Source organism: Dreissena polymorpha, chromosome 1, assembly GCF_020536995.1.
Source record: "Dreissena polymorpha isolate Duluth1 chromosome 1, UMN_Dpol_1.0, whole genome shotgun sequence".
In the NCBI taxonomy this organism is placed as follows: domain Eukaryota; kingdom Metazoa; phylum Mollusca; class Bivalvia; order Myida; family Dreissenidae; genus Dreissena; species Dreissena polymorpha.
Window position 1 is genome coordinate 142727548 of NC_068355.1, and position 27245 is coordinate 142754792.

Genomic DNA, 27245 nt, shown 5'->3' on the forward strand with positions numbered 1-27245 from the left:
TAAACTCTACACTTCAAAACCTCCAGGAGGAAGTTTTCAATTAATTTTACCGGACCTGAACAAAATCCTGAAGAAAATCCCTATACAAAATACATTCTACATTAGTGATCATTCTATATTTAGCTCATCGCTGAGCTTACTATTCATGGTGGCCCAGGCATTTTGAAAACAAATGGCGACGTCGATAGTCAGAAGGTACACCGAATGCGTATTTTGGGTGAAGTGATCACATGACAATCCAAAAACCACCACAGCTTTACGTGGAAATACAAAATAGCTAACCTATGCGCGTCGCATAGGATAGAAAAACACCATTTATATATTTTTTTTTTTGATAAAAAAATTTTGGTTTGAAAATTTGCGGGTGTAAATCAATATTTGAGCTTCAAATAATGATATTCAACTGACCCTTTTCACAAATCTGTTCCCATTTATCAATCCTGCACATCTCCCTTTAAAGCCATATGTCAATGGACTTTGAAAACATCTGAGGTGGTACTTGGCATGCAAACTTTAACATAAGTGGTTATGCCGACGGGACACCTACACTCGGTGGTGACTAGATAGCTCTCCTTATTCTTCGAATAATTGAGCTAAAAAAAAAATGACATTTTGTGTTCTATTGTGTAATAGAACTATGTGGGGCACAATGATATGTTTTACTTTGTAAATAAATAGTAATTTCTGTCAAGTAAATAGATTTCAAATCATAAATGTTTATGAAAACAAATGGCATAAAACAAAAGAAGTGTTCAATTTGCTTCTTAGAAACGACGACAGAAATGAAACAATGAAACAAACTGAGCCTACTTTCTCAATGTGAGTCTGTTGTATGAGCCTGAATCTCAGATCGTGGGTCATTTCTATATATCCTTCCATCTTCAGAAGAGAAAAAAGAGTAACCAGCTCTGAGTGTACATACCTCCCAAGGCAAATCCTTAATGCCGTAATCATACAGTAACTCTTCACCTTGTGGAATATCTTTAGCAGCAAACAAGCAAAGATATGGCCTTTTGTTGAACTCCAGGGTTTTCATAACACAATTTCTACCTTACCACCGTGGTTCACCAGACGACCTAGCCGAGGCCCAACATCTAATTCACTAGTAGCATCCATACTATATAAATGAAAATGTTTTAAAAATAAGAATTCTTCCAATCACCTGTGCTCAAATTGGCACATTTGGGAGATTATTATCCTAGTGGTCAAAATGTTGTGGAAAAATTGACTTCAATCACTTTCTAGCAGATATTAACTGGTAGAATATTTTTTAAAATTCTTTTTTTGTTCTGAATATTGCGTTATTAACTTTAAAAGTTATTTTTATTACAACTTAAACATACTTACCACCACCCTTTCCTTTATATTGAAGAAGAAGTATCTAAACACGGATGGTTCACGTTTTCACGTTCTTCCCCTTCTCTTTCTGTTATCAGTTCGCCGGATTAAATCATTAAGAAATCTCCTTTTGTTCTATATTGTTGTTCTAACACCAAGACCTATCAAGCAAAACAAAAACAAAAACAATTATAAAAACAAGAGGACCATGAAAGCCCTACATCACTTACCCAAGAACACTGCTCTAGTTTAATCAAATCAAAGGCAAATATTACACATGGTTTTACTACAACTTGACTTACTTTTTGACACTCAGTTGGTACTTACTTTGACCAAAGACCTATAAACTATAAGGATACGCAACTTCTATATAGAAATAGAACAAATATCGTAAAACTTCACAAGGCAGAACGAGACTGCGAGAACGGAAATACTCAGATGTTACACTGGCCGCCATTTTGTATTAACACATGATTGGTCGCTAAAATATTTTACAATTTTGTTTCAACATTGCTTATATGATCTGACAAAACTTCTCCTATTTGCAAGTGTAGTGAGAGCCCTTTAGTTTAATTTACTTTAATTTCTCTGTCTACATCTCTGGATAACAATTTTCAAGTGTGTTGAACAGCCAAAATAGAAAATGTATGAGTTTGAAGACGACATGTCTTCTATGTATTATAGTTAAGATTTTTGGCCTGTCTAGAGATGTATGGTGGCCAATGTATATACATGTACACAGTGTTTTGTGTCTAAAATATGTTCCAGTTTATTGATAACATAAATCAAAATTTAATACCTTTTGGTGGTATATGTTCAATAACAAAAATCTTTGAGGTCCTCCCCTGAATCAATGCAGTCTGCTGCCACATTCTCCTGTTTCTTTCTTCTTGGTCTCATTTCCTGAATATATTAAATAATGTTTTTTTCCACAAGCAGTCTTCTGACTAACCAACTATATACATATATAATATATATATAAACAGAAATATCGTCAGAAACGGGGGTGTATCTGTATCAAACCATAATCTGGGTTGTCTATGTATACTAAGATATGTGGTAAGTTATGGGTCCTCAATTTCAATATTAACCCTTGCTGCGAGGGTTCTATAAAGGTACGGGATATATAGAGTACCCCGCTAAAATGAATGCCATTTCTATACACTATCGGACCTACTACAAGCTTTAATATGGTATGACGGTTTATAATCCAAAGATTTTGCAGTTGTTTAAATTGACTGAAAATAAATTTCATTAATAAACCGTGTTATGGATGGACAGGGGTAACATACATGGGTAAAAGTTCAGAAAAGTGAAAATACTGAAATTTCAAGCTGGGGGCCGCAGGGCCCCCGGTGGGTACAGGGCAACGCCCTGGCTGGGGGTTCAGGGGGCCGGAGGCCCCCGGAAGTTCCTGGATTTTAGCATATCGGAGTGCAATCTGAGGCCTTTAAATATACTTAAACACTGATAATATTCTCTACATTTTGAAGGTGAAATAGATGACAACACTACAAATCAAAGGTCAAAAGTTAGAAAAGCAGAAAGTTGATCTACACAATGTCAATTTATTTTCACAATCAGTAACTGTAAGATGAGAAAGTTACTAATCACCCAAAAGTCCCTTAAAATTGACAGGATCTCAAAATATCTACTGAATCGTGTCTAGGAATGATTTTTCTTTTCAAAAACACTTTTTGTTTTATCAAAATCCGTCAATGCAATCAGAAACAGCAAAGAGTTTCACAAAATTCTGCGTAAAATTTCACCATGACATTCCTGACGTCCACGGACGGATGCACGAAACCGGTAGTTTTTAGCAAATTTTCACTAATTCCTTCCCGAAAATATCCAAAAGCCACATACCTTCGAAAGATATGTCCATTCTCTTTCGATATGATGCGGTTACAACATCGAGCATCGGACACACAATTCAATTTGCGATATTAACAATAAATATTCACTGTTTGACGTTTGGAGCGGCCATTACTTTTTCTGATGGGAGTAATAAATAACGTAATCCCATTGGTTGTCAAAATTAATTCGATTGATTCGGCAATTATCATTGTTTTCTTAACCAATGGGATGACGTTATTTATTACTCTGTTTAGTGAAGATAACAACAACAATTTGACCTGCCGGTCCTTGGACGTCAGGAATGTCATGGTGAAATTTAACGCAGAATTACCAACCCCCCCCTCAATTTTCTCCTCGAATTTATGCGATTTGGAAAAACGGCCCTGACGAAGATCGGAAATACGGAATTCCGTCATAATACGGAAATCTTTTATCCATGAACATATGAAAGACTGATCGTGACATTTCAACTACATGATTTCACGATTCGAAAACAAGGAAGAATCGTGTGAAATTGTGAAATCATGAAATTCTGAAAAGAAATAGCTAAATCACGAATGAATGAAATCGAGAAATTACGAAATTTTGAAGTGAAATTGTGAAATCATGAAGTTGTAAAGTTTTGGAGAGAATTTTGTCAACAAAACTTCACTATTTCACGATTTCGTGATTTCACTCCAAAACTTTACGATTTCGTGATTTCACAATTTCGTGATTTCATTATTTCTTTCAAAAACTTCTTCTTAAGCACATGCCTACATTGCAATCATCCATTTTCAAAATGGCGGAACTTCCTGAAACCCGTAATTATTTAGAGGTTAATAAACAGCTACAGTGTGCCGTATTTAGTAACATATGTAATGTTCATTTATATACACTGCCAATATGATCCTTTTTAACAATCACTCTGTGAAATATGTAATGATATATACCCCATAAAACATGAAAATACAGAATGTATTTTATATACCCAATAAAACTTATATACAACTGCTTGAACTTGTGAGGTTTATATAGGTTAAGAAGATGTTTGCATCACTTGATGACCACAGATGAAGGATAAAAATTGTGTGCACACCTAATCTAACCTAGCAAATAACTGGACCTCTCTAATGAGAACATACTCCTTACCACATACACACTAAAGAAACTACACTTTACTGAAGATCATTATTCCATCTCAAAATAAAGCATTCCATCTCATGTATACACATAATATTAATAAACCAATAGCAATAAGTGTCAACAACACAAAACTTAAGATAATAAGATGCACATTCTGAAATATTGCAGAATCCATGCTGAATTCACAATGGCTGTAAAACCACTTCCTGTTTGCTTACAAAGACCCCATAATTACAAAGACCCAACAAAGCAGCATTATATATATTTAATTTTATGTTCTTATATAGACCCCATATTAAATATAGGCCTCACAAGAAAGGTCTGAAAACGACGGGCACCCCGCAGATCACGGTATGTAGTTGTATCATAAATTGAACATGTTAAAATACACAGTAGCTCCAGTTGCCTAAAGTAGAAAATTATAGAAAGTCATAAAAAATATACACCTCAATAAATTTGGCACACAAGTGAAAATTTGTGTACATGTTAAAAGGCTTAAGTAACTGAAACTAACCGTTAAAATTGCACCATTTCCACGACTGTTTACAACTGTTAAAATTGCCCGAGATTTTTTGCATGCATGTAAATACAGTACAGCTCGCAATGATTGTATGTATTTTGCGCTTACTAAGTGATCCAGGTTTCAAGTTACATTATGTAATGGATCGTTTTGTATATGTACATTAACTTTGTTAAAGTGGCTGGGGAAAACCACACTCTCTCTAGAGAAGAGCGGAAGAGAGAGAGAGCGCGGAGAGCGAGAGATATGTATATAGCGCTTCTAGATGCTCTCTCTCTCTCTCGATATAGCGAGATCTATAGCGAGCGCGCTGGGATATCTCTATATAGCTCTCTCTCTCTACTCTCTCTCTTCTCTCTCTCTCTCTCTCTCTCTCTCTCTCTCTCTTCTCTCTCGCTCTCTCTGGGTCTCTCTCTCTCTCTTACTCACTCTCGTAAGTAAATATAATTTTCACATTGACTTAAAACTTGTAATCAAGTATGACCAAACTCTCTCTCTCTCCCTCTCTCTCTCTCTTGATGACAGAAGAGGTGGGAGGGGAATATGCCGATTCGTCTTTGTTTCTAGAGAGTCTGCAACTGACTGCAATAATAACTTAACATAACATATTCTTATTAGCATAATGCATTACAATACGTAAAGCCAACATGTAAACAACAATACATTAAGATACAGTGATAAGTGTTATTTGCCTGGAAGAATTAAATTGAATTTCGGATTTTGAGAGATATTTACCTACATCTATTAGCATTCTTCTATTCTGACTGGACATTAAACCTATAAATTTCTGTTATGTCGTGAATACACAAAAATAGTGTTTAAAATATATTTGTCATACTTTGGGCACAAAATATCACAGACACTAAATTCTTATATCTTAATCGGCCATATTTAAGACTGCTAATCATAGTTAAGACAGGGGTATAGCCAGGGATCAGGAAAATGCCGGTTTTATCGGTTTTTGACCGATTTTGGTCGTACTGGACCGATTGCAAATTGAGATTTATCATAAAAATCGGTCCGGATTTCACAGACAGGTGTGACATTCTACACACTTACCAGTACATTTATCTCCGCAGTCCCGAGATTAATCCGCTAATTGATATCCCCATGTCAAAAAATGCCCGAGGCGATCATAAATTAGGGGAATTAACAATGTAAACAATTGGGCACGCTTGATTGAGAATTACAAGTGACACACTTGTTCCACGAAAACCGATTATTATTTACCACATTCGGTCCAGTATTAAATGATGCATGGTAGATTGTGAATATTAAAGGAGTATTATTTTGTTGAATATGATAATATTTCTTGCTTTCTTTGCAAATACTACATGTTTTATTGACATTGAACAACTTAATTGGTCATTAATCAAATCATCAAATGGGAGTCTTATAGAGTTCAAAAACAAATAGAGCTCATTCTATCTACCTTCTAAACCGATTGGACATTTCTTTCTAAAATAATTAATAAGACCAACAATTCTAAAACAAAATAAGATGTTTTTAATGTGATTTCAAATAAAAGGCCTATTTTCACATCACATCAAACATAATGTATTGTTCCATGCATGAAAGATTTAGAGAATATAGTCTTTTTTGGAGGGGGTGGGGGGTGCGGGGCGAAGAGGTATCAGAGGGTTTCGGCCGTCTCTCGGACCGATTGGGATTCGGAGATTTCCTGATCCCTGGGTATAGATGTCTTAAAAAGAGATTTAAGAATTTTTACTAAGACTGTTATTATGCCTGTTATTTTTCGTGAAACGCAACACAAATAAAGGCAGTTAATTTAAGCCTGTAACTTGTAAGTAAGACTGTTATGGAGTTAAGAACAATAATGGACTTAAGAATGTTCGTGAAACCGGGGCCCGGGGTCGTAAGGTTGGTTTACCATGTCGTTTAAAAAACAATTAAAACTAAATGTAAAGTAGGTGAGGCTTTCCCCGATTTAAGTAGCACCTATTGTCATATTACGACAATATCAATGAATCTTTGTTAGTCTATGGTACCATTTTTATTGCTTCCGTGATTTTTTTTGGAAACAGTTCCTAGTAGGCGGCACCTCTAGTCTCAATAATGAACCGTGAACGAAGCTTTTTTCATCATTTGGACATTTATCGTGCTTCGCTACGTCTCAAGTCTATCGTGATTTTTATGTTACAAAAGTTCCGATCGACCGACTGTGTTCTTTTAACTTGCGATATTTCATATTCAAAAGGACTGACAAATAAATGGAAAGCAGAAATACATACATGAAAAAAAATTGAATCGTCTCAGCCCACACGAGTATCCGATTCACCTCTTATAAGCGAGTTATCTGTCAATTAACATCGATGAAGCTCAAAATTAGCTTTCGACTTCGATTTTGTTTACGACCGCGGCGAGATTCTCGCGAGAACATACGTCATCGTATTACGTAGTACAGTATGGGGAAAATGTACGCATCTTATCCAAAATTGAGTTACAAGTACTAAATTTATCTTTTATATAATTAATGATTGATCTCTCTTCACATACAGATTAGGAAAAGGTGTTTTCGTAAACCAGCCTTTTAAGCACAGTCCGTAATGATTTCTTTTTTCAAATGATTCATATGTACTTCATTGTTTTAGATATAAAAACGGTCATATCATTCCTAAGAGTTGCGCCAGTATCAGCCAATGTGGTCCACTAAGTCTGAAAGAAGCCCAATTCAGCTTTCCATACATGTTTCACTATAGAGAAAAAAAGACGGCTTTTCCTCAAATATATCTTCCCGTTTTTATGACAAAATGTTTAACAACAGTCGAATTCCACAAATAAATCCATCGTTTCAAAAAAGTAAGAACAAAAATATAGAATCAAATAAAGACAATACGGATCAAATTATTTTAGTCATAGTATATTATCAAATGCTCACAAATATTTTAAGACGGTTATACGCGTACACTATTATTTACAGTGATATGTGGAATTTGAGTGTCGGCCTACTTCTCGGACCGTGTGACGTAGCTCGTTGCTATTCGGATGTTTCGGACTTCTACCTCCACATTTTTTTGCACTTTTTATGTGTGTGATTTAAATCAAAGTTTTGGATATTAATACAATTGTGACATTCTTGAAACATCACACATCGGAAGATAAATGGTTGAGCTCCAAATCGGTATGTTTGATTTCACATTCCATTGCATATTAATGAAGTTATAGGCCGTCAAACGTGCGCAGAAAATCTGTGCGGAAAAATCTAACGTAAAAATCACGATGGACTCTGGACTCGAAGGCGTCAGTCAATATGGTGCCCGGAAAAAAGCCCCTCGGAAAAAAGCCCCTTCCACCAATTTTGCCAGTGCGGAAAAAAGCCCCTTCATCGATTTGCCAGTGCGGAAAAAAGCCCCTTCGTCGTTTTGCCAGTGCGGAAAAAAGCCCCTTCGTCGTTTTGCCAGTGCGGAAAAAAGCCCCTTCGACAATTTGCCAGTGCGGAAAAAAGCCCCTTCCAAATGATTATGTTTAGAGCGGTAAAAATCCCCTTAGAAACCATAGAGTAAATTTACTTTTTCAAACAGACTGGGACACAAAAAAGTAACATGTGAACGAAAATTATCATATTGTATTATATTTATTATGACAAGCAAAACTACAAATGATGAAACATATTTCAAAATATCTTACATATCTACATTACATCAAAAATATCACTGTAAAATGTCACTCGTAGTCTCTTCACCGAAGACGGATGTTGTGTCCAACAGTATCTAGGAACTCACCCATTGTCTTCCTTCCGGAGCTGTACTGCTGGCAAAGGGTCTGCAGCGTCTTCGTGTGGAGTTGTCTTCTTCTCTTATGTTTTGTCACAGTCTTTCCTTGTCTAAAGCGGAGCACATCGGCCTCTACCATTGTAGCGTCCCGTTGAACACACACAACAGCTGTCCAGAGGGAAGGATTAGCATGACCCACCAGCTTCGCGAACCCACTGTTCCACTCCTCACAGACGTTGTTTGTACGTTCTTTGCCGCTCAGGGTACTGTCGAGCACGTTCCATGTGGCGGATGGGAAACGTGGCCCAGTCCTCCTGAACTTAATACGGCCTTTTTTAGGCCGGCCGCCTTTAAATGAAGGTCTTTAACATTTTTCGCAATGTTTGTTGATTGGAAAAGGCATGTTTTTAATGAATATGATTTGTTTGTCAATAGTGTGGAAATTTATATAATAGACATACCGCTCCAAGTATAATAATCATTTGGAAGGGGCTTTTTTCCGCACGGGTAAAATTGGTGGAAGGGGCTTTTTTCCGCACTGGCAAAACGACGAAGGGGCTTTTTTCCGCTCTGGCAAAACGACGAAGGGGCTTTTTTCCGCACTGGCAAATTGATGAAGGGGCTTTTTTCCGCACTGGCAAAAATTGGTGGAAGGGGCTTTTTTCCGAGGGGCTTTTTTCCGGGAATCAGTCAATATAGCAATAGCCTTCGAGACCAGAAATCTGGACTAGCGGCACCTCATGAGGTTTTAGACGGCGGATTTCTGCCGGCTACTTCTGAAAGCCCTAAGTTTCAAACAGTTTATAATAATTGTTCAACATTCCCACGGGATACCTTTATTGGATCTATGATGCTTCAAACTGTATGTAAATGTAATGTAAAATGTTAATCACCCTGCCTCTTAGTCTCAATAATGAACCGTGAACGAAGCTTTTTCATCATTTGGACATGTATCGTGCTTCGCTACGTCTCAAGTCCATCGTGATTTTTATGTTACAAAAATTCCGAACGACCGACTAAGTGCTTTTACCTTGCGATATTTCATGTTCTAAGGGACTGACAAAAAAGCGGAAACCTGAAATACATACATGGATGATTTTTGAATGGTCTCAGCCCACACAAGTATCCGAAACACCTCTTATAAGCGAGTTATTTATCAATTATTACAGCAATTTGGGTTAAAACTGTTTTGTTGTTCCCACAAAATACGTCATAGATCTGAGAAATTCCTGGGGAACCCCGTGTGACGTAGTAGACTGGAAACCGGTCTTTCGTCTATCGAATGTGGTGGAACATAATGGAGCCAGTAGACAGCGGGGGGACCAGCTTAGTGAACACGTACTTGGTCATTTCGAATGTTTCGGACTTCTACCTCAACATTTTTTTGCACTTTTTATATGTCTGATTAAAATCAAAAGTTTGGATATTAATACAATAGCGACATATAAACTTCACAGATTGACAGATAAATGGTTAAACTCCAAATCGGTATGTTTGAATTCATATACCATTCAATATTAATGAAGTTATAGGCCGTCAAACGTGCGCAGAAAATCTGTGCGGAGAAATCTAACGTAAAAATCACGATGGACTCTGGACTCGAAGGCGTCAGTCAATATAGCAATAGCCTTCGAGACCAGAAATCCGGACTACCTGCCTCTCTGCCACTCTGGCAAATAATAGCCACTAATCGAAAGAGATTATTTAATTTTCCCTCTGCATAATAACTGAACAGCTGAATACACGTATTATTTACAACAATAAATTAGTTGAAAACTAGTTTAAAAGCGAGTTTACAGTCTAAGTAAGATAGCTAAAAACAACTTAAAAACCGTTTGCAATATCAATAAGACTTCATGTGTGATTGTGAGACAATCGTTGGTGATTTGGAACTACAGCATATTTTAACTGTGCTACGCAAGGTTTCATAAAACAAACAATTGTGTGTTCAATTTACCTTGAAATACATCATTACTGAGTACTGTAGATCTATTAATTTTCAATATCACATGTAACACCCGTTAACTGCCGCCATTTTCTGATCTTCGTGTTCTATATCACTTCACGCGCTTTAACTGCGGGGCATACATAAAATTGCGGGTTCTATGCAAGCGTCCATTCTATACATAAATGGTGACGTCAGTAAGACCGGTGTGACACAATGTGCAAGCGTCTAGATGATGTAGAGATGGGTTCTTTACTGACCTGGAGTAGGGGAGACAACTCTATTTTAATTTCAATTTAAGACCGACTTGCGCGTAATTGCTATAGGATGCTTCCAGTATGAAAGTTAACACATTTAAGGCGCACATATTTTGCGGGTTCTTATATAGATCCCATATTAAATATAGGCCCCACAAGAAAGGTCTGAAAACGACGGGCACCCCGCAAATCACGGTATGTATTGATATATATATATATATATATATATATATATATATATATATATATATATATATATATATATATATATATATATATATATATATATATATAATATTAAATCCTTCAATACGTCTGAAATCGGTGACAAAATTTCACGTTGCGTGAAGCTTAACCGTGTAAACGAATAGAGTATACAAATAATTTTTTTACAATTTAAATTCACCACGTACCGGTTCCCACAAAGTCACGAGATCCTGCACCCTGTGGTAACACACAGATTTAACGGGATACAAAATTCTCGTTTTTGACGATGCTGGAACAGCAGCGTCCAAGGTTTGATAATCACCTAAAAAAAAATTACAATGGCCATCTATGTAAAAGACCGAGCCAGTCCGATTGAGATAACTCGATTTTTCAGTTAATTCCCCTGGGCATACGCCACTGCGTAGGATCCTAGCATTGATAACATTCTCCTAGCAGAGTTGTCGTTCGTGTTTCAACATTCAACAATGGCCGCCTTAATGAGAGTTTCGATTAAAAACTTTCTTACTGCATACATTGGCTTGTTTCGCTATTAAGAAGCTGTCATTTAGGTTATATGAATTATTTATTCACTAAATCTCCGCTTATGACAACAATAGTTGGAATTCGAAGGATATATACTCGATTAGTCCAAATAATTAGACGTAAGCTTGTAAATCGACCTCATATTTATAGGAGTAATACTCGATGTGAATGAAGGACTTTCTGGTCTCTGGATCGTAACAGCTTGACACGGCAAAACTGGCATACTGATTACTGGTATTTTTAGTTATCAATATAAGTCACATTGTGCTTTATAAATTGTATTCGAGCATTTTGCGACTTAATGAATGACTATGATACCCGATATCAACATTTCAGTAGGGATTTGCAGATCACCAAGCTGTTATGAGATTCAACATTGATTTCAAACTTTTACTGGTTAGTACTCTTTCTTAGTGTTAGTACTTTTTATCATTTTAAAGTTAAATGAACTGTGTCACAGTAAAAGAGACATTAAAGGGGCCTTTTCACAGATTTTGGCATTTTTTAACTTATTCATTAAATGCTTTATATTGATAAATGTAAACATTGGATCGTAAAAGCTGCAGTAAAAAATCAAGAATAAAATTAAAAAAAGGAAAAGATCATTGCCCGGAGCAGGTTTCGAACTAGTGACCCCTGGAGTCCTGCAAGAGTCCTGAAGTAAAAACGCTCTAGCCTACTGAGCTATTTCGCCGAATACACACCCTTGAGGTATTTTATACGTTATATAAGCAATCTTCGTAGTTGCACAAAATTTAACGACAAAAACAGAACTCTCCAAATTATTCAATCGTTTCGCGTTGCAACGCTTTATAATTTTTAGGTTTTAAAATCGTTAAAAGATGCATATAATGGCTATATTAGAGCATGGTAAATGTTCAGTATTACTGTTTCCTCACAAATATCATAACTAAAACGAAAATTTGCGAATCTGAAACAACTTTTTTCAATTTTGTCAATTTACCAAAGCGTGAAAAGATCCCTTTAACCCTTTCAGTGCGTGACCGAATTTTAAAGGCCTTTGCAAACAGTTTGGTTCCAGATGAGACGCCACAGAACGTGGCGTCTCATCTGGATCCAAATTGTTTGCTATTCTGATAGTATTCTTTGAAAAAAAATGAAGAAAATGCTTATTTTACAAATTCAGCAGACGACATTTTAGCAGACGACAAATTTCCCAGCATGCAAAGGGTTAAGGCGATTGTGGCCAGTTTGGATCTAGATCAGCCAGCAGTCGCTTGAAAGCTGTTTGCTTAAAAGCGTTTTTCTGACAATAACAAATAATTTAATTGGATACTGATTTGACTGCGCTTTTCCTGTGACCTGGCTCAAATAACAGAATTGTCATTAATCAAATTATTTATTTCGAACATTAATCAATTGTTTTTCTTGTCCCTCGGGATCAATGACTCCAGCACTTTCCTGTTGAGAATTGAATACTGCTAAAGGCGATGCTAGGGGGCGTGAGAGATGTTGCACCTTCCAGTATCGCTCGATTGTTCATTGTCGGCTCGGGTACTACGTACATGTACCCCGGGTACTCTTAAGTATACTTACATGTATCCCGGGTACGGTAAATATACTAAAATGTACCCGGGAAATTTAACCCTAAATCATATTTTTTTTGTAATAATTATATATACACATTTATGTCAATTTTCTGAAGAATGGCCTCTATATTATCGGAACACATACTCAAAAAGCATGTTGATGCAGTGTTTTTTTGAAGAGAAGTGTGTTTAAGATAATCGGTTGCGCGTTTTACGACATCGGATTTTGGACGCGAATACAACTCGGGTACAGTCTAATATGGACCAAGAACAATAATGTTTATTTACCGTACCTGGGGTACATGTAAGTATACTTAGAGTACCCAGGGTACATGTAAATATACTTAAGAGTACCCGGGGTACATGTAAGTAGTACCAGAGCCGACAATGACCAATCAAGCTCCATTATCCGTCATGAACCGACTCAAAAAACCGAGTCGGCAATATTTTACTTAATTTTTGGTTTGGTTGCTCTCGAGGGATCGAAAATTTCAGAATCTTCCTAAAAGCCCTGCGGGTTCGATCCCCAGTAGCGACATTGAAAACTAGCATACTTTGTTATCTAAAAGGTTGCTAAACCTGATATACAATGATAATGTGAATTTTCTCTCACATGATGTTCATTAGTCATATTATATAAAAACTTACAGCAGTAGTAAACAACTAGACAATAATTAATGAACGCATCTTTCATTTGTCTTTGACACTTTGATTTTGACATGGCCTAGATTTAAATATGTGACTGGACTTTACCAGCACTCTTGTAACAGAGCTAAAGTTTAAATGTACCATTGAAGATCGCCTAAATCCAGATTTGCTATTATAGACGTGTGGAAAGTTTTAAGGGTGTGACAAGTAAGCAAAAATTGGTCATTACCCAGAGGCCACAAAACTGTTCTATGACTGTATTAAAACAAGAAAAATCAGTGCCTGATTTAGATTTCCTTAGATAGTTCAATAAAAACTATTTTCATAAGCCTGGTAACAGTTTAACGGTAATGCTACCAATGTGTCACACCAGGGCCTTGAATTTGAAATCTAGGACATGCATGTTAATTTCTTCATGAAATCAGGACACAAAATTGTATTTTAAGTCCTTAATTGACCTGGCTATAGTTCTCAGATTATTATAAGCTCAATCAGTATATTTATATCATTATTTATGCTTTGTGTATTGTAAACATATACACATGACAATCATGCAGTTACATGATAGCAATAAATAATATCAAAGCTACCCATACTATAAAGGTCATTGACAAAGCCTATGGTCAAAATGTGAACACATTGAGAGTAATCGCCCTCTCGTGCCAGCAAAAACAACACGTTGACAGGTTGTCATTTTTTTACAGTTCTACTTTCACTTTCATTTTGTGATATCAAACTATTAACAATTATGTGGCTGAGAAAAATATCGCCATTGCTTTTTATGCTCCCGGTAGGGTGGCCTATATCAGTTGAACTGTCAGTCAGTCAGTCAGTGTGTCAGTCTGTCCGTCCGTCCGAAAACTTTAATGGCCATAACTTTTTTAATATTGAACATAGCAACTTTATATTTGGCATACATGTGCATCTCATGGAGCTGCCCATTTTCAGTTGTGAAAGGTGAAGGTGAAGGTCATCCTTCAAGGTCAAATGTCAAATATAAAGCGTCTGTCTGTCTGTCTGTCCCAAAACTTTAACATTGGCCATAACTTTTTCAATATTGGCGTGCATGCGTATCTCATAGAGCTGCACATATTGATTGGTGAAAGGTCAAGGTCATCCTTCAAGGTCAAAGGTCAAATTTTGCAATATTGAAGATAGCAACTCCATATTCGGCATGCATGTGTACGTCATGTAGCTGCACATTTTGAGTGGTGAAAGGTCAAGGTCATCCTTCAAGGTCAAAGGTAAAATATATGGGTTCAAAGCTGCGCAGCAGGGGGCATTGTGTTTCACAAACAAAGCTCTTGTTTAATATATTTTCTGCACATTTCTTCAAAAAACTTACATCAATACACGATTTTCTTCGTTAATTCAATCATTCCTGACAGACTTGTGTACATATTTCGCTTACATTTTGACGCGCGTAGGTAGGACCGTATTACCGCTTCCGAAATGTGTATTCATACTATTGCCTTCGAGGAACTTATCTGATGTTTGACGGAAAGGGCTGAAAATGTGCGAGTGTGGGTCAAGTTCCCCACAGGTACTACTTTCCCGTTCCCCCAATTTTTTTTCCGTACCTAAAATTTTTCGTACCCAATTTTTTTTCACCTACCCAATTCTTTTTTCGTACCCAATTTTTTTTTCATCCCCAATTTTTTGTTCGTACCCAAATTTTTTTCGGTCCCAATTTTTTGGTTCCCAAATATTTTTTCGTACCCAAATTTGTTTTCATACCCAATTTTTTTTCGCAAAATTTTTGTACCAAATTTTTTTTTCGTACCAACATACACAATTGTGGTGATTGTGGTGATGTAGATAAACTTAACTTGATGCTTTTATACAGTGTTCTCCGTAAAAAACGGAGAAGCCAGCGATAGTAACAGAGAAGCCGGCGATAATGCACACGGCATGCCGTGTTTACAAGCCGCGAAGCGTCGGGCGGGGTAGGTTCGGGAAGGGTATCCCCTCCGTTCAGGGGGGTATGGGAAAAAAATGAATTAATGGAGTGAAATGGTGATCTGGCACATTTTAGGGTGTTTTTTGTTGGATTAAAGTAATAAAGCATTTGTCATAGAAAATGAAATATTTATTTGAAATCTCTAAAATTTAAAAAATGCATTTTAATTGCAACTTTTTTTATTTCAACAATCTGAATCAGAGTTAGAGTCAGAGTCATGCGCTAGGTCAAGGGCTTGGTGTGCACGCTTATATTCAAATTCATAACTATTCTTTATACAAAGGCGTGTACAATTATCCATTGCTAATACACAGTATTAATTTGAAAAAAAAGCACGTTATATATCAAACGTGTCCGACACACGTATCTCATACAATCATCTTTATAAATATGACCGATTTTGTACTGGTATAAACAAAGCAACTCCACATAGCAGCAGTTAATAAATGCAGAAGAACATCTACAAAGTCTACCGATTACATGCAAAGTGCTGAGTTATAAATGCTTTCTGCTGAGTTATAAATGATTTCTCACATCAACTAATAAGTTTTGATCGTATATAATGGGTCTATTTATGGATTTTTCATTCTACCTTGAATTCGCCTACACAAATCGGCGAGGGTTCTTTGACTTGTGTCTACTTGGCACTGTGTAAGTCTTTTTTTAGGTGGACGTCTGCTTCTAAACAACTATTTCACACAAACGCTTTAAATACAGCGCATTAATTGGAAAATGACCGGTCGAAGGTTAAATTAGCCAGCCGTAAACTTACCGTAGTTAGCTAAAAATACCTCTGTGTTCGTAAATCTCCGCCATAAACGAGCGTGCAATAAAGCGGTGAAAAACTCACTCTGGATCAGCAGACGATTTATTTCTTACGGAGGAATCCGAGATAGCCGATGTATCACGATTGGTGAAAAACTGTTATGTAAAGATACGAACTATCAATCGTTTATCCGTGCTTGTCTCTGCGCGAAAATAATGCGCATTAGAATATTAACTTCTAGCTAGTTTGTTTAAACACAAAAGCGAAAGTATGGCGTCAAAATTTGTATAAACACAGGCGTTTTTGTGGCGTTTCGAATGTATATTTTTGAGAAAAGTAGCCGGCGCCTAGATTGTTAGTAACCGGCGAAATCGCCGGCCGCCGGTGCTTCCGGAGAACACTGTTTTATATCCATCCTCTCAAAAGCATCGTCACACCAGTACTGTCAGTACTTTGATTATTTGTTGCGTCACATTACATTCCATGTGAATTATCCGCGACGATATCCGAACGTTTAGGAGCAAACGCGAGATTTGCTTCGGGCAGCGTCGGAAGCACGACGTGTTTCACATGTTTTCACTTATTAGTCGCATATCCACCGCACGAGATGATTGTTTAGAACTGCATGTATATTAAAGTAAAATAGTATTCGTAGACAAATTTACTACGTGAAATCAAATCATGTGTGTGCTCACATGAGTTATTATGAATGTATCTCTTCGTCATCGAGACATAATTATGGTATGTTGAAGTATTTAATTCTTTTCACATATTCAAATAAAACTGTTACATCAGCGACCTGCGAAAGCTTGTCTTATGACATTTTGCGCCAGCGAACAACAAGCACAGCCTGCACACTTGCACAGTCTGGTCATGGGCTGCGCTCTTCATTGTAAAAAAGCACGCAAGGTTTCGTGGTATCTCCTGAGTACCCGCCTCAGTGTGCATATCCCGTCAAGACTGCGTGAATGCGCAGGCTGGGCTACGCTGGCAGCATGTTGCATAAGATCTATGTTCGCATGTAACTGGGCAATATGTTGTATCATTTTTAACCAGGTTTTCCGAAGGAAAAAACTGGTTATTAGATTGGCGAATGCGGGCGGGCTGGCGGGCGGGCGGAACAAGCTTGTCCGGGCCTAAACTATGTCGTTCATTGTCAGATTTTAAAATCATGTGGCACATTTGTTCACCATCATTGGACGGTGTGTCGCGCGAAATAATTACGTCGATATCTCCAAGGTCAAGGTCACACTTTGAGTTCAAAGGTCAAAAATGGCCATAAATGAGCTTGTCCTAGCCATAACTATGTCATTCATTGTGAGATTTTAAAATCATTTGGCACATTTGTTCACCATCATGGGACGGTGTGTCGCACGAAAGAATCACGTCAATATCTCCAATGTCAAGGTCGCCACGATTAAAAATATATTTTTTTTTAAAACAAACTTACAAAGGGGGTTAATTTTGTTTGTTCATTTCAAAAGTTCAGTTTGAGTTTTCTCCCTTTATCAGATTTTTTTTTCACAATGAAAACCTGGTTTTGTGACAATTTTGTCCCTTGTTTTTGTATGAACACACGAGAGTAGTCCAAATTTCCCTACACTGAAAAGTGTTACATCCTAATCTAAAAAGGCACGATGATGTTGCTTATGTTCCGGGGGATTATGATCAAAACAGAAAGAATGGAGCGTATTCATTCGGGTCTGCTGGTGTTAAGTAAGGTCATCTAACCCCCCGTTCTCACATAGCTGTGACTTTACGGCGATTATCCCGATCAAGCCACGATCTGAAAGAAAGGATCGAGGCCGATCGGAGTCTCAATCGAGCAATTTGGCGAATTATGGTCTTCATTTCGACCGTTCTACGATGCCCCTTACTGCGTTTACTGCCGCGACATTCAAGATCATACTACGACGCTACGCAGAGCTATTACTGCGCTTTTACTACGATCATGAAGATCTCTCCACGATGCTTCCGCGCTGGCTGTATGATTACGGCGCTTCTACTACGCTCTTTTAACGACTTTACACCGATTCTTATTGGCGATCCCGCGCTGCGCTTGTTTTAAACATGTTCAAAATAAGCGTGGCGAGCGCGTAGAGCTCTCCGTTCATGAAGACTCTACCGCGATCATACTGCGGTTATGAAGGCTCCATTACGTTTCTCCTGCGATTTGTCACGATCGGCTACGTTTTCGGTCACGCTTTGATCGTTGTAGAAGCGGCGTCTATGTGTGAACGAGGGGTTAGGTAAAAAGCTGTGTAAAGCAGCTATTCCGGAAAAAAACACACGCTTCTTTGCAGGATAGAAACCTCTGGGTTTCAGTTAAGACCGTTTTGTGAAGATGGAGCATACATTTTATTACATGTATCAACTACAACGAATAGGAGGAGGCCAGTCTATGCCCCGCCCCCAATCACAGGCAAGATAACTTTGAGCACGCCGTTTGATAAGCTACACCAGCGTTCATTGTGATGTAACTGGACTGCTGTACTAGTACTGAGCTCTTGCAACAAGCGATATCAGTTACATGTATTCAGTGATACTAGAAGTAGTTGGGATTTACTAGCCTCTTTATCATTAACTTAGTCATGGCGGATTTTGCAGCTGGGACTTGGACGCTCGTGGATACGAAAAACTTCGAAGAGTACTTGAAAGCTGTCGGTATGTGTTCTGTGCTTACTTCAGGCTTTTCTCCAAGATTTTGAAAGTCATAAGTTAACAGACCCTCAGTTGGCAACGGGATTCCATTTTGTATTAATTTCATGTGTCTTATATTAATTTTTACATAAGTTAAAATCTCAAACACACACAAAAAGATGATGTTTGGAAATGTTATCACGGGAGTTCCCTAGCTTTCGACGTAAGACTTGCGTTACTAATAAATAAGATCGGCAATATTTATTATAGAAACCTATTATAACAGGCGATTTGTGTGCAATATTGTTCTCTCTCTCTTTTAAAAAAAAATATTTTGATGTTTAAACTGGTTTTAAAAACGATGGTTTGGTGGTATGATCTTCACATATATCATTGGATATAAAACGGGTATTCAGAAATTTACCACACTGTCTGAGTCAATACTGAGAAACTTGTGTACCATTTTACCATCAGTAGATGGTGGTTAACTACAACAACAATTACATGACAGAGTACCAAGATACCGTCGCAAGACGCAGATGGACTGGACAAGTTGAAACACACATACATGCACGCACACAAACACACCATGGACCATCATAATATATATCATTTTATGTAGAAAACTACGTGCAAATAAAACGCATTATTTAACTTGGATAATGCAGGTATGGAAATCCGATATGGCTTAAACATATATTCGCCAAGTTTTTGAAATTTTGTTTGTTATCACTTTTCAAACAAACTCCCTGATAATTCGACCTATTTTAAGACCACCCAACCTATAACTGAACACAATTTTCTAACCACTTCGATGTTGGGGTAACTCGGGAGGTCAAACCCTTTTTGTCGCGTCTTCACTACAATGCGTGATTTTCATTAAGAGGAAATTAGTCTCGGTTACCAAAGGTCAGACATTACATCGATCACTCTTTCATGATTGTCTGGCTGAAATTCGGTTTGATGCACCAGGGAGAAAAAACTCGACTTTACTCGTGAAAAAATACATTGTTTATTTTGAATGGACAGTTTCGTGACGATCCAACGGTGTGTTATTTTTAATTTATTTTCAATAAGTCAGTAGGGTTATTGAAACAATATTAGTGTTCATGTTTTGCACGCTAGACCATTGAAGTGATACATGTATGTTCGTTTTCTATTTGCGTTACTTCAGTCGTCGTTTCAATTAAAATTAACCATGCAAAGCATATGTATTGTGTACTTTTTGTTTTGTTTTCCTGGCTTTGTCCAATAACCGATATATCATGTATACGTCATGTGATGACCTGTAAGCCATGTTGTTGAATGACAAGCGCAACAAATCCACGGTCCTCAAGACGCGTCATTTATCACACGTTTATGCGTATGCATGGTCTTACGGGATGAAACCAACCCCTTATAAGATATTAATATAGCGCACGATATTTTGGCATTTTGTTAATGTACTTTAAAATTTAAATGTCAAATCAGAGGCTCGAAAATACGCGTGGGAACAAACAACATATGCGTACATTATCACTACGACGTAAACCAGATTGCCTTCTGCTACAGGTGTCGGCATGGTGATGCGCAAAATGGCGGCCGCTATCAAGCCGACACAGGTGATCGAGGTGACCGGAAATAGCTGGGTGATCAAGACGCTGACCACCCTCAAGAACACGGTGCTGGAGTTCGTCCTAGGCCAGGAGTTCGACGAGGTCACAGGCGACGGCAGGAAATGCAAGGTACAGTATTCGGCTATTGCGTGATGGACAAAATGATTATTTTATTTTAGACTCAATAACAAATTGTTTCAATTTAGCAATTAAATAAATGTTTCGATGTAACAGTCATTGAAGTTCGTTTATCATTCAACGTTTTTATAGCTTAACAATTTCTACTCGTTCCACTTTTATTAACGGTTATACTTGAGATTCCAATATTCAATTCTTTTCAGACAACATTTACACTAGAGGGTAAAAAACTGACACAAGTTCAGAAAGGAACACCCGACTCAGTTATAACGCGCGAGTGGGACGGCGACAGCATGATCATGGTAATTATCATATATAAGAAACAACACATAAAAATATATAAAAAATATTTATTTTGCTTAATTTTGAAATACGTCAGCCCTTCTTTTTATGAATCTAATAGTTTTTTTCTTTTTTTCTACACATTTTTCGTTAGTATTAATTTATAATTATGAGTTCATGAATAATATGATCAATACCTTATTTAAGTTTGAATGGATGGCAACCATGGTGTTTCATATTTTGTTTTCAGATTTTGTCTACCGACGACGCCGTGTGCACGAGAACATACAAGCGTGCGACGTAATTCGTAAACGAACAATAATGTGTCCTTATATGCGATCGGTAACTTGAGACTATTAACGGAAACTTTTTTTAAAAGGCGTTGTTACTGGAGGACTTTAAACTCCCAGATGACAAGTGACAAGTGTATTTGCAAAATAATTAAACGGGCATTTCTATGTTTCATGCAAACAACCCAAGTAAATCAGTAAGGATAAAGCCAGACTAAGCAGTGGTGCCTAAAAAGGGCAGGTGACTTGTGTCATTCGATAGACGGTAAACTTCTTAAATTGTGCTTTAATTGTGCTGTTTCCACTGACTTACTTATTCAAGCATTCAGTCAGAATATATTTCAGCAGGCAGTTTCCTTATTAAACGTGATAATATGATTTGATTTTAATATCAAGCACTACGGTACGTAACTCTATCAAATATTCAATAGAAAATAAAGACACGGTAGGTATGCATGTTTTTATGAGAATATTGATAAAAAACATAATAACAAACACGGATGGGACATATTTTTAAAGGTTGGGCAAATAAACAGGAGGGTGTGGCGGACACATATGTTAAAACTGTGGGATGTAAAAATTGGAAGCAGGTTCCCTGCTGTTCTGCTTTAGCCTAATCCCCAAAATCAGCGGACATTGTAGCAATCATAACCTCATTTGTCATACTGTCGCTTACAGCATTATGCAATCAGTATTATTGGATGTTATGTTTATTATTCCAAAATACATGTTAAACAATCCATCGCTGTGTGTTACTGTTCACACCACGTCGTTGGGTCTTCATTCATTAGTTGTTCGCAAGAACAACTAAGGTTAATAGTGGTGTTTTGAAAATAGGTACACAGGGTAGTACGATTCACCAAACTTATACCGCATCCGCACCGAGAAAGAGTTCGCGTCGAGGAAGAGTATACTTTACATGACATTTTTCATATTGAAAATATTCCACTGCGTGTTACGTTAAAATCGCGTAAAACAGCTATGCTTAAAGGTCAGAGGGGCAGGTCAGCCGATGGATGCAGGTCAGAGGGGCAGGTCAGCCGATGGATGCATTCGCGAAAAAGCAGCGTGGCGTGAAAATGAAATACACACAGGAGCACAGCAGCAGAGCCTATTAATAAGCAGCCTCAATAACAGACGATTCCTTAGCAGATTAATGTGAGAAAAACGGGAGAAAAACTAATATTATTTTACTAAGTGAACCATTATTTCATTATGTAAAGCAAAAAAAAACACAATATATTAAAACAAAAATTGTTTTATTTAAAATGCATATAAATTATATTCATTATTGTTTCATAATGGAAAGTAATTCGCTGTTAATTGCGATAAATCCAGCAATCGGAAACAATTTATCCATATTTCCCACCAGGTTTGTTTTGATCATTTACGATAGTATTGTGTTTGGTGCATTTTGCAATAATACTTATATTACCGTTAAAATCATCTTTTCGCATCAATGACAAACGTCGCATTTTGACTCGATACTCGGTCACTTGATCGTACGGGGAAGACGTAACGGACTATCAATAAACGTTGATATCATAGTGTTGCTTTCAAGATGAGGAAACAAAAAACTTCCGAAATAGTAAAGTTTCGTGTTAAGACGGAAATAGTTTATTATCTAAACATAAAATGCTAACCGTACTCGAATCGCTCTTGAAAGACTAAATAGGATACCGAAGTTTGCCAGTTTGTTATAAATACTGGACCACAAATAGTCTTCAATTTGCTAAAGAAAAGTATTGTACTTAGACGTTCCATTTATAAGAAACAAACATATTTGTAAAAACCAACGTCATGCGAAAATTGGTCTTATGTCATATGCGGCCAGCGAAGCTATAAGCTACCTTAGACATCTCGCAGTCTGGTCAGGAGCTTCCTTATTAGACCACCAAACCTTGCGTGATTTATAGCGGACAACTCCTGACCAAACTGCGCAATTGCGAAGAGCTGGCTTGAGCTACGCTAGCCATAAGGCCCAATTTACATTAAAGGGATCTTTTCACGGTTTGGTAAATTGACAAAATTGAAAAAAGTTGTTTCATATTCGCAAATTTTCGTTTTAGTTATGATATTTGTAAGGAAACAGTATTACTGAACATTTACCACAGTCCAATATAGCCATTATATGTATCTTTTGACGATTTGAAAACCTAAAAATTATAAAGCGTTGCAACGCGAAACGATTGAATAATTTGGAGAGTTCTGTTGTTGTCGTTTAAATTTACGAAACTACGAAGATTGCTTATAGAAGGTATAAAATACTTATTTTGTGTATACTCGGCGTAATAGCCGAGAGGGCTAATGTGTTTTTACTTCAGACTAACTCCAGGACTCCGGGGGTCAATGGTTCGAGCCCTGGTACCGGCTACTTGTCTTTCCTTGTTAAATTTTATGTTTGATTTTTTACTGGAGCTTTTAAGATCCAATGTTTACATTTATCAATATAAAGCATTTAATGACAAACTTCAAAATATGCCAAAATCTGTGAAAAGGCCCTTTTAAGCGGATCTGAAAGTGAGATTAAAGGTGTCCAAAGAAAAAAGCGTGTTAATCAAATATTAAAACACAATATATTTCGATAGTGACTAAGATAAGTAACGAGAAATTCTCGGGTAACTTTCTAGTCGTCAGGCTTTGATGTTCGCCGTCCAATCGGTTACCAAAATGCTTAATATAGCAGGGTTAACTGGCGACAATTTTTTTTATTGACGTCAATGAAGTAAGCGGTTTACGCAGATCGATTTACAGGTAATTACAGTTTAACCAACTTGATAAAAATCAAAATCGACTGTTTTTGCAAAGTTTTTCCGACCGTTCTGTAGTGGAATGTAGCCTTTGTCAGTGCAGTGTTGTACAGTAGTCTCTAAGTTTATCATATTTCGGGGATCTAGTACCTAGTGAACTCCTATTCATGCCTTACCACAATTTCCAAAAGATAAAACCAGAACAATAGATCTAGTTTAAAGTGTAAACATGCCTTCGAGTCAACTATGATATTGTTCAAGATAGTACAACCGACAAGACACGATTGTTTAGTATATTGTAACCTCAAAGTCATATGATCTTAAATCATGTGATTTAAAATGGCGAATACGATATGGAGGTAAATAATGTAATCTTTTGATTAATAATACTTACTTGTAAAATATTTCAATGTTTAATGAGACCAAAATCGGTATTTTAGGCGTGACATTATTTATGTGTGTACAGTTGGGGATGTCCTGAATCACATGGGTCATATTTCTACATTCCTGTATTGACATACTTTCCGAAAAGGCTAATTTTCGGACAATATTTCCATATACATTTGTATTATAATTAGACAGGTGGCTCAAAGATTATAGAAATTTTCTCTTGGTTAATTGTTGCAATCATTTTGCAATCAATGATAAGGATGAATTCCAAAGTGTATCCCTCCCCCCTCCCAAAAAAAGGAAAACAAACAAAAAAACAACACACAAACAAACAAAACACTATACACTACAGTTAAATCCATAAACCATATGCATACATGCCATATGTCCCAAATTGTACGGGATTGTCCCGCAGAACGTGTCCCGCAGTCCCGGAAATCTGCATCTGAATTTAGGTGACTACGCTACCTGTCAAAATCGATCAGGGGTTCTATTATCATATAGATTGTCTCACGTTCCCAGTAAACCAGAAAAGGCGGCATTGTTTAATGTGATTGTTAATTGGCTTTTATATACAGCGTTATAGTTTTTCCCTGCGTAAGAGCAAAGGAGTTGTTCACACATCAGCTGAAGTCCAACATCGTTGAGTGAAAAATTAAAAGCAGGTTTATATGTTGCATGTTTAACCGACAAAGAAGTTGAGTGTTACATACGCTGACAACAAGTTGTGTAAAAAAATTAAGCATATAAAATTGTCATCCTCACTAGGTTTATTTCTGTCTTGTTTTAAACCCCCAGTAATTATAACAATAAAAAATAATAAGTGAATTTGAATTGCGTTCGCAATTGGAAGCACCATTGTGACTTGCCGTTATTGCAGTAGAATTTCGGACGCTCTTTCTTTTCGTGCACCCTAAATGTATCCCAGCATATTATACTTTTAACTCTTAGTTTTTCTTCCTGCAGATGATGTAACATGTTCACAAAAGCAATTTGGTGCTCTTTTCTAACACGAAAAACCCGTGGCTTGTATCTAGTTTCAGAAGTAGTAATGTTTAATTTGATGTTAATAGATGATAGATCTAGTCTAGTGTATTTCAGATACTGTAGGCTTTCAACTTTAGCAATTTAAGATGTGAAAAAAAATGCGTACCAAAAATTCATATATGTATATATATATCGCTATATGTAATCATGTCCCGGAAAATCTGCAAAAGTCCGGGAACATTGAGCTCAATGTCCCGGAAATTTGCATAAAAATTATGGCATGTATGGATGATGAATGGGTTTATTAAAAGATTGAATCTTTTTAACCTGACCAATCAAATTGAAACAGCACCTCTGAAAATCTTTGTTTATATTTTTCATATGAAGGTTCAAATAAAAAGTCTCTTGACTTAAACAGCATTTATGTGTTGGGTTAAAAAAAATCTTGAATCAGAAAGGAAGTGTCATTGTTAAAATGTTTTAACATGGAAAACATGAGGAAATGAGAATCTTTACAAAAATGAGAATCTTTTGAAGTGTAAAAATGTTATAATTAAAGGTATAAATGCTAAATGTGTTTTTATTGCGCATGAAAGTAGTGCTATAATCTTGAAAGCTGAAAGATGTTTAATGAAGGAAAACTCTCCACCATTGGTTTGATTTTTGGTCCCAGTTTTCGTGATTGTTTTAAGTTAAATGGGCAGGAGTGCTGGGACAAGCTATTAATTTAGTTTGACCAATACTCCCTACACTGGACTGCAAATGACCACACCAAAGATACATTCCATTAAATAGTAAAAAGTTCATTTGCTATTAATAAACTAGAAATGGCGCAGCCGCTGCCAACGCGTATCCCCACGCCGCAACTTTTGACCCAGGGGTCAGATCAAAATTCCAAAAAGTGCACTGTCGCACATATGCTCATAGCTACCATGTGTTTAAGTTTCAAGGTTCTAGTGCTCATAGTATAGGAGGAGATAGTGGCCAGGACGGACGGACAGATGGCGGAGATAACCACATCATCCCCCAACTCCAATTTGGAGCGTGGGGATAATAAAGAGCCTTCAATGTACCCCTGTTGTAAATATATAATGTTAGGGATGGCGAAAAATAGTGCAGCTTTCATAACAGAAAGATCTTGTACATATTTCATACACGACATTATGCTTATATATCGTCTGTGATCTAAAAAATAATCAGGCACTTACAGTTACAGTCAATCACACTGTACCCAAATAAATTAATGGTATGTTTGGTAGACTGCAAGTTTCTATTCATTGACACTGACCAAACTTTTAAAGGTTAAACCAAATGTTTTCAAGCTCACTTAAAACTAAAACCCTTAATGAATAGTTTTTTGTTAATTTCAGATTACATGGATCTGTTTTTTTCATCTATGATCATAATGTGTTAAAGAAGGAAGAAGATGATCTGAAAGATGCTATAATTTATTTCTCTCCCGAAGAGGTAATTTTTATCATTTATAAATGATAAAAAACTTACATACATGTATATGTAGCCATTTTATATTATGTGAATAGTATAATAAATCCACAATTTGTTCAAAATTCAAGCGCTGATTTCCACAAAAAATACATTACTTATTGAATATAAGTTAAAATCATCACAAAGAAATTTAACAACTCCAGTTTCTTTTAACAGATTTAAATGTAAACTTGAAAACATATGTACTAAGGTCCACTCTGTTTTAGCTTGATGAATG

At 36.8% G+C, this 27245-nt stretch overlaps 5 protein-coding genes across 10 annotated transcripts in view; 4 read left to right on the plus strand and 1 right to left on the minus strand.

Annotated features, from left to right (window-relative positions):
* LOC127853246 (uncharacterized) overlaps positions 1-27245 on the plus strand; it is a 99135-nt gene that overhangs the window by 52167 nt on the left and 19723 nt on the right. Inside the window, exons 1-3 of one of the 3 annotated variants that reach the window (XM_052387588.1) lie at positions 21520-21660; positions 22387-22553; positions 26893-26989. In XM_052387588.1, coding sequence (XP_052243548.1) covers positions 22408-22553; positions 26893-26989 — 243 coding nt within the window. In that variant the 5' untranslated portion in view covers positions 21520-21660; positions 22387-22407. Of the gene's footprint in view, positions 1-21519; positions 21661-22386; positions 22554-24448; positions 24505-26823; positions 26990-27245 lie in introns of those variants that run through there. The other 2 variants (XM_052387593.1, XM_052387602.1) reach the window with 2 other exon arrangements.
* LOC127855512 (G patch domain-containing protein 3-like) overlaps positions 1-27245 on the plus strand; it is a 93527-nt gene that overhangs the window by 27011 nt on the left and 39271 nt on the right. The gene's annotated exons all lie outside the window — the stretch shown is intronic.
* Positions 1-27245, minus strand: part of LOC127853375 (alpha-ketoglutarate-dependent dioxygenase alkB homolog 4-like) — an 87861-nt gene that overhangs the window by 12738 nt on the left and 47878 nt on the right. The gene's annotated exons all lie outside the window — the stretch shown is intronic.
* Positions 1-27245, plus strand: part of LOC127853111 (phosphatidylinositol 4-kinase alpha-like) — a 190812-nt gene that overhangs the window by 6019 nt on the left and 157548 nt on the right. The window lies entirely within an intron of this gene.
* Positions 18895-22135, plus strand: LOC127853403 (sodium/calcium exchanger regulatory protein 1-like). Its single transcript, XM_052387929.1, has 4 exons — positions 18895-19114; positions 20642-20814; positions 21027-21125; positions 21356-22135. The coding sequence occupies exons 1-4, from the start codon at positions 19042-19044 to the stop codon at positions 21407-21409; spliced, it is 399 nt and encodes a 132-aa protein (XP_052243889.1). The 5' UTR covers positions 18895-19041; the 3' UTR covers positions 21410-22135.

Excerpts from the sequence above, each read along its gene's own strand:
- LOC127853403 (XM_052387929.1), top strand. The coding sequence starts at position 19,042 with ATGGCGGATTTTGCAGCTGGGACTTGGACGCTCGTGGATACGAAAAAC. Across the intron at positions 20,815-21,026 it reads GCGACGGCAGGAAATGCAAG|ACAACATTTACACTAGAGGG; the intron begins GTACAGTATTCG and ends AATTCTTTTCAG. Across the intron at positions 21,126-21,355 it reads ACGGCGACAGCATGATCATG|ATTTTGTCTACCGACGACGC; the intron begins GTAATTATCATA and ends TTTTGTTTTCAG.